Genomic DNA, 12,749 nt, shown 5'->3' on the forward strand with positions numbered 1-12,749 from the left:
TGAAAGAACCAGGAGTGTGGGAGAAGGTTGGAAAGGGAGTTGCTTCAGTGGGAAATTGGCTTGGTGGCATTTGGAATGGAATATTACTAAAAATAATACAGGGAATACTAATAGTACTAATTTGCATCTTTGGGATTTGGGGAATAAAGAGGGGAATACTAATGATCATGGCAAGAATTAAGAGAAGGAAGGAAGAGAAAATGATGAAAAGAATGGCAGAAGAATACAAGGCAAGAACAAGGGGAACTAAAAGGCAAAGAGAACTGACAGAATTTTAATGGAATAAAATTTGTGGGAATGGTTTTGTGTGATGACAAATAGTCATCAGAGGAGGGATTGATGACGCAGAAACGAAGGTTTTACATTTATTAGCGCATAAACGTAGTGCCGCAATAATCAAGTGTGACTTTAACCGAACTAATAAAGATTGTACGGGGACAAATGTGCCCTCAGAGTAGTTCGCCAACATTTATAAGCGTGCTTTATATAACGTGATGTATTAGAATTGTACTAATCTGACATAACCGTAAACGTGTGCCATGATTTGCTTGTTTGAAATGTTTTAACTTAGCATAACTTTAGTGGAGGCTTCGGCCTAGTTGCCTTGTCTCACGGTTTAGATGCTCGTGTTTTTCTAATGTGCTAATAAAACGTGTATTCTTGCTTGAAGCTGTACTTTTCCAGTGAGATCGGTTCACATGCTTATCTTTAAGGTTTCGTGCCAGCCTGGCATCTTCTTCTTTGCTCCAAGGTCAATCTGCAGGTGCAGACAATGGAAGCTCTGAAAGTGAGTTAATTGGTAAAATATGTTGCAACTTACGTTCCCGACTCCAAGGATAATGTATGCCTAGGTAGAAGCTTGTGAATTGTTGTTTTTGATTGGACAATTTGAAGCCAACCTATGAACCCTCCAATGGAAGACCCTACTGGATTTGAACTGTTGTTTATTTAAACCTGGTGCACAAGAAGAAAGCGCGCCATTACCCATTGCACCCATGGAGGACATTAGACATTGCAGACATTATGGCCCATCTTGCCGACTTCGTCATTTTGCCATCTTCTACGATGCCAATTGATGTTCGACGCCATTTTGAATGAGACTTTGATGCTTTCTCTAATCGAGAGAAAGAGACTTTAAGTAATTCTCGCCCTAGAGACTTTAACTTCGATTTGCCCCTTTGCATGAAGTAGTAGTTTTGTCCTTTTATCTTGCCGCTGTGAGGCAATTGCCCCGTCCACCCTGCCCCCTTTGCCCCGTCCCATGCTGATCGAAACTGGTACCTGTGAGACGAAGACTTCCTTGAATGCTGATTGAATTTGGTAAATATGAAAGGAAAATGTACAATTGCATTGTGTTTCTTTTTAGGTAACCAACTGCTGATTTTTGATAAGAGCCCTAGTTAGGAGTTTTCCAAATCAATGTTGCTAAATTGTTTTTGCATGAAGTCCCACATGCAGATGCTAATTTGAGGTTAGATGAGGATTCATTTGTTGCACGATGCAATTTGAGACCTTGTTATGCTGACTAATGTATGCAATTAGCCCATTACAGATTATAGTTTTAGTGGTTTGCGTTGCTATTATCGAATGCATTGTTATTCAAATGCTGCATAGATTGCATCTTTTTCGCCGTTATGGACAGCTATTAATGTTCATTTACATATATCATTTGGTGCTGAGACACATTTATATCGTGCTAGCTTTGTTAATATAGGGAAATAAATTCATTAACTTTGAATGAACTGGTGTGGTTATTCATGGCCGAAAGGTCATGGTTCGCCGAAATGTTTTCTGGATTAATTGTGAAGTGTTATGTTGATCAGGGCATTGCTTATGTTCGTTATTGATTATTGATTTGATTAAATTGACTAATCTCGGGTGAAGAGAGCCCCACTTGGTCAAAAGATTCATCGACCCAAGAGCGTCCGAATACAGGTAATTTATTAGGACGGAACGCTCTATCATTACTGACCTACAACCTTCGAAATATTCAACGGTATATTTTTTAATCAGACGCTTGATTCCCTAATAAATCCCCTCACACCCTGCCCAGTATTCGAATCAGGTCACACAACTTTGTATCAGAGTGCTTAGTAAATATTTTTCTCTCATCAAGTGCACTTTGGTTCATCACCAGAGAGAAGGCTTCTTGGCGCTGTTGACACGGAGAGGAAAGTGTGAGGACAAGGTACACACTCGGAGATATGGCTTATTCCAGCAGATGGTCAGCTCACACCATGTCATCATACGCACAGGCGTAAACTCAGGAATGGAAACTGACAGCCTAATGCATTGTTGTGGTTGTAATCTTAGTTTGCTTCCATTGAGCTAATCATACATCTGAAAGTTATGATTGCTAAATTATGGCAGGACGGGAATCAGTGTCTGTTGACGTGGAGCGAGGTGGACATCCTTTACCAACGGGTTCAAAGTTTCAGACAAAACTCTGCTCTTCTACAGTGCCCTGCATAGCTCAACCTTAGTCATTTGGAGCAAACCAATAAATGTATAGGACATCTTTAAGCAAAGACCAAGACCCTAAAGACATTGGCCTCCATGTACACCCCAACCCACAGCTGTATTAATTTGTAGACTATTTGTTAACCATGTAAAACTTCTCTCAGGAAGGGTAGACTACACATTCTAGCTCACTTACAGGGATTTCAAAGAGAGCAACCATCACAAAGAGAATAGGGGTGTTTGAAGGTTCATAAACTAGGCCCCCTTTGTGATCATGAACGATTTGCGACTGGGGTCGGTGGGATTTTCTCTTTAATCTGTAAATAAAAACGTACTGGTGGCTAAAACTCTCTGAAGCACGAGGCTGCTTTATTTAAATATGCGAGCACATAATACTGAGGAAGCATAAACCTAACGCCATCTCGGGCCTCAATCATCCATTTACAGCCACTCCCTGGAACTTCAGCTCACACTTGCAGCTTTCTGATTTCTCCTTTTGAGACGCTTTTCCGGCTCAAGTTAAGCACTGGGGCAACACTGCGCAAACCCCAATCATTCAGTTCTGTGTGTTTTTGTAACTTTTTTTTCTTATACGTAGGCTTTTCAGATTAGAGGGACACTGATTCAAGCAGAAATGCTTTTCAGAAAACCCCTCAGTAAATTAGGCAGTTATCGCCTACGATTAATCTACCGAAGTGCAACCTCAAGTGTAATTTTCACACAGATTACCTTGTACACGAAGACACTTTTCATGACTTGACTGTGGGGGCATACCTCACATACAATTTTCACACAACCTTACAAGAGCAACTTTCATGAATGCAAATGGAAAGAGAAGAAATGTCGCCCGATCCGATTTACAAATAGGACGAATCATACTGCCTTTATTTTGTTTGTCTCTGCGTTAAACTTGGGGCAGGCATCACCATCACTCAAATACGTAGGATACAATCTTAAGCTAAAATAAACTCTTATCACAAAACATTATACACACATCTATTAACCAGACACTAAGCACCAAACGTGACAAAAAGTTTAAAAACAGTGATTCATATGGAGTTAATATCGCTGGAGAGAAGATGCAGGAGATAAGTGGTATGTTATCAAATGACAGCTCAAAAGCTTGCAAAACTGGAAGCTCCAAGGAACTAATTTTATGTTTCTGTATTATTTTATGTTTCAAAATGGAAATACCAACCTGCATGCTTGTGCATTGCTTTACATACTTCATTTGTTTGCCGAGTTATGCTGCAAGTCAGCAAGGTGTTTTTTTATGAAGAGCGAGAGAATGGAAAGCGTAACGCAATTAAAACATAAATCGTAAATATCAATTAAAAGCAAGTAATGTGAAATGGAGGCTACCTTACCTCGGCCACCTTTTGCTTCTCTTGTTCGACTGGAGCAAACGTGCTGTCATTTTCAGAGGCCACAGCATCTGCACTATGGCTGGGCACAGACTGCCTGGGGTTGGCGCTACTGGGGTTGTTCTTAGGTAGCAAGATGCTCTTTACTGCCACCTGAGGAGGGGAAAACACATGAATCACGGTAAGTGTTTCCTCTTTAAAAAAAATAAAAAACAAAAAACACAAAAAAAAACCCCAAAAAAAAAAATTTAAAAAAAAAACACACACAAACAAAAAAATATAACAGTCAAAACGCAGGAAAAGGACTTAACTGCAGTAAGAAATCAAGCGCCAGACACACCAAAAAAGCAGGAGGCTGAAAATGGACTGAGGTGGGACCCAGACATAACAGAGGCAAGATAAGGTAGAAACTCCAGGAATTAGTATTGGGCATAACTGAGTGAATTTTGTGATGTTGCATGTCAGCACGCCTCCAATGGGGATCCTATAGGAGGTAGCTCACTTACCACTTTGCGGGTTGTGTTAGGCAGCCAGTGGTGCCAGTTGCCTGCCTTGGAAGTTGTCTGGCCGCCATACTGTTGATGTTCTGTTTACTCTGCCTGCCAAATGGCACGAAAAGTAAATGCTCAGTTGTGGCCAAAATCGAAGTGGCCCTTCAACCCATGCTTGGTGAACAGATTGGAAGGAGTGAGAGACTTGGAGGAACACACGCAGGAGCCAACGGGCAGAATCAAGTGATGACCTGAGAGGTGGTCAGCCATCAGCTGGTGGATCTGTTGCCAGGTTAACAATCTGATCAACACCTAGATGTGGTCAGAGCCTTATGGGCCCTTTCATATACCCAGCAGTGCAAATAAGTATTGGATGAATAAAAGACACAGCTACATGGGAAAGTAAAATGAAAAGACCACACCAAGGCCCAAGAAGTGCTCTTCTCACTTTAATCAAGAGGATTTCACAAGTAATGATGTCTACAGTGAGGGCTTGAGAGCAACATTTTGAGAGGGGGCACTAGAGAAAAGCAGATGATAAAAGAACAGACATTTACAGGCAGGACGAAGGAGGTGGCAACCGCTTTGAGGCAGCCTGTCAAAGAAGGAAGGATGAGAGGAGACTGACACCTACTCCACGTAACCAAGCAAGAACTGAAGTGGCCATGAAGGTCACAGCGAATTAATTCACTGGTCTGGAAGAGGTAAAATGAATGGAGGGTCATGCCCAATGCTGGAAGAAAGGGATAACTAGACTACTGTCATATCAGCAGAAATGGGTTCAAAGGAAGTAAATTCCTGCATGCTGTTCTAAGTAAAAAAAGCAATGGAAAAAAGGTTAATATAGCTTCACTCTATGCAGAAGATAATCACTCCTCTCACATTCAGTGCAAGGGAAGGAAAAGCTACTGGGGTGTGCACAGAACAGCGCCAAAGAGTTGGACAGACTTCTGGAATCTTGAAGAAATGGTATGGAAGGCCTGGGAACAAGCCTAAGCAGACATCTGATGCGTACAAAGAAACTGCGTGGGACAACCCAACGGGAAGCACCAGTATCAGGGGATGTGGCGGGAAGCATGGGGCAAGCCAACAGGAAGCACCAGTATCAGAGGATGTGGTGAAGAGATGAAAGGAAACACGCATATGCCTACATGATGTCGGTCACAGTTATTTAGCAAACTAAGCAACTTCAGTACAGTTGTGCAAAGTAAAAGCATTTCACCTCTGTAGCAGTGAGCATTTAATGCTAACTCCATCCCTAACTGAATGACTTTTATAGTCTTCTACATCCATTGCGCCGATTGAGAGTACACGTGCCAGAAACAAAAAAACAGATCATCAGTGTAGGAGGCTGGCCTGGTTTGTAGTGGGTACCAGGGGGTACTTACACTCTGTACCAGGTCCAGTTATCCCTTATTAGTGTAGAAGAGGTGTTTCTAGCAGCTTAGGCTGATAGAAGGTAGCTATAACAGAGCAGCTCAGGCTGAACTAGGAGACATGCAAAGCTCCTACTATACCACTGGTGTCATATGCACAATGTCATAAGAAAACACAATACACAGATATACTAAAAAAATAAAGGTACTTTATTTTTATGACAATATGTCAAAAGTATCTCAGTGAGTACCCTCAGTATGAGGATAGCAAATATACACAAGGTATATGTACACAATACCAAAAATATGCAGTAATTGCAAAAGGAAGTAATGCAAGCAGTGTATAGTTACAATAGATTGCAATAGGAGCACATAGGTATAGGGGCAACACAAACCATATACTCCAAAAGTGGAATGTGAATAACGTATGGACACCAAACCTATGTGAGCTTGTAGAGGGTCGCTGAGACTGTAAGAAAACAGTGAGGGTTAGAAAAATAGCCCACCCCAAGACCCTGAAAAGTAGGTGTAAACTGCACCTATATTCCCCAGAGAGCACAGAAGTCGTGATAGGGGAATTCTGCAAGGAAGACCAACACCAGCAATGCAACCAAAGTGGATTTCCAGACAAGAGTACCTGTGGAACAAGTGGACCAAGTCCAAGAGTCACGACAAAGTTGAGATTGGGCAGATGCCCAGGAAATGCCAGCTGAGGGTGCAAAGAAGCTGCCACCGGATGGTAGAAGCTGTGGATTCTGCAAGAACGAAGAGGGCTAGAAACTTCCCCTCTGGAGGATGGATGTCCCACGTCGTGAAAAAGGTTGCAGAGGTGTTCCCACGCAGAAAGACCACAAACAAGCCTTGCTAGCTGCAAGGGTCGTGGTTAGGGTTTTTGGATGCTGCTGTGGCCCAGGAGGGACCAGGATGTCGCCAATTGCGTGAGGAGACAGAGGGGGCACCCAGCAAGATAGGGAGCCCTCACAGAAGCAGGCAGCACCCGCAGAGGTGCCGGAACAGGCACTACGAAGAGGAGTGAACCAGAGCTCACCCGAAGTCACAAAAGAAGATCCCACGACGCCAGAGGACAACTCAGGAGGTTGTGCACTGCAGGATAGAGTGTCGGGGACCCAGGCTTGGCTGTGCACAAAGGAAATCCTGGAAGAGTGCAGAGGAGCCGGAGCAGCTGCAAATCACGCGGTATCCAGCAATGCAGTCTAGCGTGGGGAGGCAAGGACTTACCTCCACCAAACTTGGACTGAAGAGTCACTGGACTGTGGGAGTCACTTGGACAGAGTTGCTGAGTTCCAGGGACCAGGCTCGTCATGCTGAGCGGGGACCCAGAGGACCGGTGATGCAGTCTTTTGTTGACTGCGGTTGCAGGGGGAAGATTCAGTCGACCCACGGGAGATTTCTTCGGAGCTTCTAGTGCAGAGAGGAGGCAGACTACCCCCACAGCATGCACCACCGGGAAAACAGTCGAGAAGGCGGCAGGATCAGCGATACAAGGTTGCAGTAGTCTTTGCTACTGTGTTGCGGTTTTGCAGGCGTCCTGAGCAGTCAGTGGTCGATCCTTTGGCAGAAGGTGAAGAGAAAGATGCAGAGGAACTCTGATGAGCTCTTGCATTCGTTATCTAAGGAATTCCCCAAAGCAGAGACCCTAAATAGCCAGAAAAGGAGGTTTGGCTACCTAGGAAGAAGGATAGGCTAGCAACACAGGTAAGAGCCTATCAGAAGGAGTCTCTGACGTCACCTGCTGGCACTGGCCACTCAGAGCAGTCCAGTGTGCCAGCAGCACCTCTGTTTCCAAGATGGCAGAGGTCTGGAGCACACTGGAGGAGCTCTGGGCACCTCCCCTGGGAGGTGCAGGTCAAGGGAGTGGTCACTCCCCTTTCCTTTGTCCAGTTTCGCACCAGAGCAGGGCTGGGGGATCCCTGAACCGGTGTAGACTGGCTTATGCAGAGATGGGCACCATCTGTGCCCATCAAAGCATTTCCAGAGTCTGGGGGAGGCTACTCCTCCCCAGCCCTGACACCTTTTTCCAAAGGGAGAGGGTGTAACACCATCTCTCTGAGGAAGTCCTTTGTTCTGCCTTCCTGGGCCAAGCCTGGCTGGACCCCAGGAGGACAGAAACCTGATCTTAGACATGTTACATGGCCATGTTCGGAGTTACCATTGTGACGCTGTACATAGGTAGTGACCTATGTACAGTGCACGCGTGTAATGGTGTCCCCGCACTCACAAAGTCTGGGGAATTTGCCCTGAACAATGTGGGGGCACCTTGGCTAGTGCCAGGGTGCCCACACACTAAGTAACTTAGCACCCAACCTTTACCAGGTAAAGGTTAGACATATAGGTGACTTATAAGTTACTTAAGTGCAGTGGTAAATGGCTGTGAAATAACGTGGACGTTATTTCACTCAGGCTGCAGTGGCAGGCCTGTGTAAGAATTGTCAGAGCTCCCTATGGGTGGCAAAAGAAATGCTGCAGCCCATAGGGATCTCCTGGAACCCCAATACCCTGGGTACCTCAGTACCATATACTAGGGAATTATAAGGGTGTTCCAGTATGCCAATGTGAATTGGTGAAATTGGTCACTAGCCTGTTTGTGACAATTTGGAAAGCAAAGAGAGAGCATAACCACTGAGGTTCTGGTTAGCAGAGCCTCAGTGAGACAGTCATCGCACAGGGAACACATACAGGGCACACTTATGAGCACTGGGGCCCTGGCTGGCAGGGTCCCAGTGACACATACACTAAAAACAACAAATATACAGTGAAATATGGGGGTAACATGCCAGACAAGATGGTCCTTTCCTAAACAACACCCCCCCCAAACGAAGGACAATAAGACTAGCCATGACCTGATGAGTCTTCATTGTCTAAGTGGAAATATCTAGAGAGTCCATCTGCATTGGAGTGGGTACTCCCAGGTCTATGTTCCACTGTATAGTCCATTCCCTGTAGAGATATGGACCACCTCAACAATTTAGGGTTTTCACCTTTCATTTGTTTTAGCCAAAGTAGAAGTTTGTGGTCTGTCTGAACAATGAAGTGAGTGCCAAACAGGTATAGCCTCAACTTCTTCAGTGTCCAGACCACAGCAAATGCCTCCCTCTCTATGGCAGACCAACGCTTTTCTCTAGGGGTCAACCTCCTGCTGATAAAAGCAACAGGTTGATCCCGGCCCTCAGAATTGAGTTGTGATAACACTGCCCCTACCCCTAATTCAGATGCATCAGTTTGAACAATTAATTTCTTGGAGTAGCATGGGCTTTTTAGGACAGGTGCAGTGCACATGGTCTGTTTCAGCTCATCAAAAGCTTTCTGACAGCTAGCTGTCCACAATACCTTTTTAGGCATTTTCTTTGAAGTGAGGTCATTAAGAGGGGCTGCTATGGAGCCATAGTTCTTTATGAACCTCCTGTAATACCCAGTGAGGCCTAAGAAGGCTCTCACCTGGGTCTGAGTTGTAGGGGGAACCCAATCTATGATAGTTTGGATTTTCCCCTGAAGTGGTGCAATCTGTCCTCCACCTACCAGGTGTCCCAGATAAACCACTTTCCCCAGCCCTATCTGGCACTTTGAAGCCTTGATAGTGAGGCCTGCCTTTTGCAGGGCCTCCAAAACTTTCCATAGGTGGACCAGGTGATCATCCCAGGTGGAGCGAAAGACAGCTATATCATCTAGATATGCTGCACTAAAAGCCTCCAACCCTTGCACGACTGTATTCACCAACCTCTGAAAAGTGGCAGGTGCATTTTTCAAACCAAAGGGCATTACTGTGAATTGGTAGTGCCCTCCAATAGTCGAAAATGCAGTTTTTGCTTTAGCATCCTCTGATAACTTGATCTGCCAATACCCTGCAGTCAAATCAAAGGTGCTTAGATACTTGGCAGATGCCAGTGTATCTATAAGCTCATCTGACCTGGGCATAGGGTGAGCATCAGTTTTAGTTACCTAGTTGAGACCTCTGTAATCTACACAAAACCTCATTTCTTTCTTTCCATCCTTGGAATGAGGCTTTGGTACAAGCACCACATGAGAGGCCCATGGGCTTTCAGAATGTTCAACCACTCCCAGTTCAAGCATTTTCTGAACCTCTTGTTTTATGCAGTCCCTGACATGGTCAGGCTGCCTATAGATCTTACTTTTGACAGGCATGCTGTCTCCAGTATCTATAGTGTGCTCACACCAAGAAGTGGTGCCTGGCACAGTAGAAAAGAGTTCAGAAAATTGACCCAGGAGATTTATGCAGTGGTTTTTCTGCTCAGCAGTAAGACAATCTGCCAAAACTACACCTTCCACTAGAGCATCTTGTTCTGTGGAGGAGAAGAGATCAGGGAGAGGGTCACTCTCTTCTTCCTGTCCTTCATCTGTTGCCATGAGCAGGGTGAGATCAGCCCTGTCATAGTAGGGTTTTAGGCGATTGACATGGAGCACCCTAAGGGGACTCCTGGCAGTGCCCAAGTCAACCAAGTAGGTGACTTCTCCCTTCTTTTCAACAATAATGTGGGGTCCACTCCATTTGTCTTGGAGTGCTCTTGAGGCCACAGGCTCCAAGACCCACACTTTCTGCCCTGATTGATACTGAATCAGAACCGCCTTCTGGTCATGCCATTGCTTTTGGAGCTCTTGGCTGGCCTGAAGGTTTTTACTGGCCTTTTTCATATACTCAGCCATTCTGGATCTTAGGCCAAGTACATAGTCCACTATGTCTTGCTTAGGAGCTTTTAAAGGTTGTTCCCAACCCTCCTTTACAACTGTTAGAGGACCTCTTACAGGGTGTCCAAATAGGAGTTCAAAGGGGCTGAAGCCCACTCCTTTCTGGGGTACCTCCGGTAAGCAAAAAGGAGGCAAGGTAACATGACATCCCATCTCCTCCTGAGTTTTTCAGGGAGTCCCATTATCATTCCTTTGAGAGTTTTGTTAAATCTCTCAACCAGTCCATTTGTTTGTGGATGATAAGGTGTGGTGAATTTGTATGTTACACCACACTCCTTCCACATGGCCTTTAAGTATGCAGACATAAAGTTGCTACCCCGGTCTGATACCACCTCTTTTGGGAAACCCACCCTGGAAAAGATTCCCAGGAGGGCTTTTGCCACTGCAGGAGCTGTAGTGGTCCTTGGAGGAATTGCTTCAAGATATCTTGTGGCATGGTCCACTACCACCAAGATAAACCTATTGCCTGAAGCAGTAGGAGGGTCAAGGGGCCAACTATGTCAACCCCTACCCTTTCAAAGGGAACCCCAACCACAGGCAGTGGAAAAAGGGGTGCCTTTGGGGTGCCACCAGTCTTGCCACTAGCTTGACAGGTGACACAGGACTTACAAAAATCTTGTGTGTCCTCTGACATCCTAGGCCAATGAAACAGGGGGACAAGCCTTTCCCATGTTTTAATTTGCCCTAGATGTCCAGCCAAGGGAATGTCGTGGGCTAGAGTTAGGAGGAACTCTCTGTATTGCAGGGGAATGACCAATCTCTTGGCTGCTCCAGGTTTAGGGTCCCTTGCCTCTGTATACAAGAGGTTGTCCTCCCAGTAAACTCTATGTGAGTCACTGACATCCCCATTTTGCTGTTTGACAGCTTGCTGTCTTAGACCCTCCAATGTGGGACAGGTTTGCTGTGCCACACTCAGCTCCTCCCTGGCAGGCCCCCTCCACCCAAAAGCTCAGCAGTGTCTGCTTCCAGCTCCTCTGGTGAAGGTTCTGAACAGGGGGGGAATTCTTCTTCCTCAGAAGTTGAATCATCTGTAGAGGGAGGGATAGTAGGTAGGTATTTACCTTTACTAACCCTAGCTTTAGGGAGCACTTGGTCCATTGTTCCAGGATCCAAGTCACCCTGTCCTTTTTGCTTTTTGGCCTGAGCCCTGGTTAAAGCAAAAATATGCCCAGGAATGCCCAGCATTGCTGCATGAGCCTCCAACTCCACTTCTGCCCAAGCTGATGTCTCTAAATCGTTCCCTAGTAGACAGTCTACAGGTAAATCTGAGGCAACCACAACTTTCTTTGGACCAGTAATCCCCCCCCCACCCAAAGTTGAGATTTACAACAGCCATTGGGTGGCTAAGAGTGTTGTTATGACCATCAGTCACTTGGTACTGGTGACCAAGTAGGTGTTGTTCAGGGTGTACCAGTTTCTCTATTACCATGGTAACACTGGCACCTGTGTCCCTGTAGGCCTGAACCTCAACACCATTTATTAGGGGAAGTTGCTTGCACTTATCCATATTAAGGGGACAAGCAACCAAGGTGGCCAAATCAATGGCACCTTCAGAGACTAACACAGCCTCTGTGATCTCCCTAACAAGACCAACCCCCAACTAAATTACCAAAAGTGAGCCCAGCTACTCTCTTGGTTTGGCTATTAGTAGGTTTGCTCCCACCACCACTGCTATTACTAGGGGCACTAGGTGTAGCAATAGGGGTTGTGGTAGTGGGAGGCTTGGTGCTTTTCTTTGGACAACTGGCATCAGTTGTCCAATGGCCTTTTACTTTACATAAATAACACCATGGTTTCTTTACTTGATTAGAAGAGGATTTGGACCCACCACCCCCACCAGAGTGTTTTTGTGGGCCTGATGAAGACTCATTTTTAGATTTGTCCCCACCCTTGTCTGAAGACTTACCATCCTTCTTCTTGCCATCCTTATCACCCCCTGTATGAACTTTTCTGTTCACTCTTTTTCTGACCCATTTGTCTGCCTTCTTTCCCAATTCTTGGGGAGAGGTGAGATCTGAGTCCACTAGATATTGGTGTAACAAATCAGACACACAGTTATTCAGAATATGCTCTCTCAGGATCAGATTATACAGGCTTTCATAGTCAGAAACTTTACTGCCATGTATCCACCCCTCCAAGGCCTTCACTGAATAGTCAACAAAGTCTACCCAGTCTTGTGAGGACTCTTTTCTGGTTTCTCTGAACTTAATCCTGTATTGTTCAGTGGTTAAGCCAAATCCATCCAAGAGTGCATTCTTCAAAACTGTAAAATTATTGCCATCACTTTCCTTAACAGTAAGGAGCCTATCCCTACCCTTTCCATTGAAAGATAGCCA

The 12,749-nt window shown here is 45.2% G+C and overlaps 1 protein-coding gene across 1 annotated transcript in view; it reads right to left on the minus strand.

The window, feature by feature from the left end:
* CCNP (cyclin P) overlaps positions 1 to 12,749 on the minus strand; it is a 213,625-nt gene that overhangs the window by 68,111 nt on the left and 132,765 nt on the right. Inside the window, exon 8 of the mRNA XM_069205970.1 lies at positions 3,828 to 3,977. Coding sequence (XP_069062071.1) covers positions 3,828 to 3,977 — 150 coding nt within the window. The remainder of the gene's footprint in view (positions 1 to 3,827; positions 3,978 to 12,749) is intronic.

The sequence above is a fragment of the Pleurodeles waltl genome, chromosome 9, assembly GCF_031143425.1.
Source record: "Pleurodeles waltl isolate 20211129_DDA chromosome 9, aPleWal1.hap1.20221129, whole genome shotgun sequence".
NCBI classification, from domain to species: Eukaryota; Metazoa; Chordata; class Amphibia; order Caudata; family Salamandridae; genus Pleurodeles; species Pleurodeles waltl.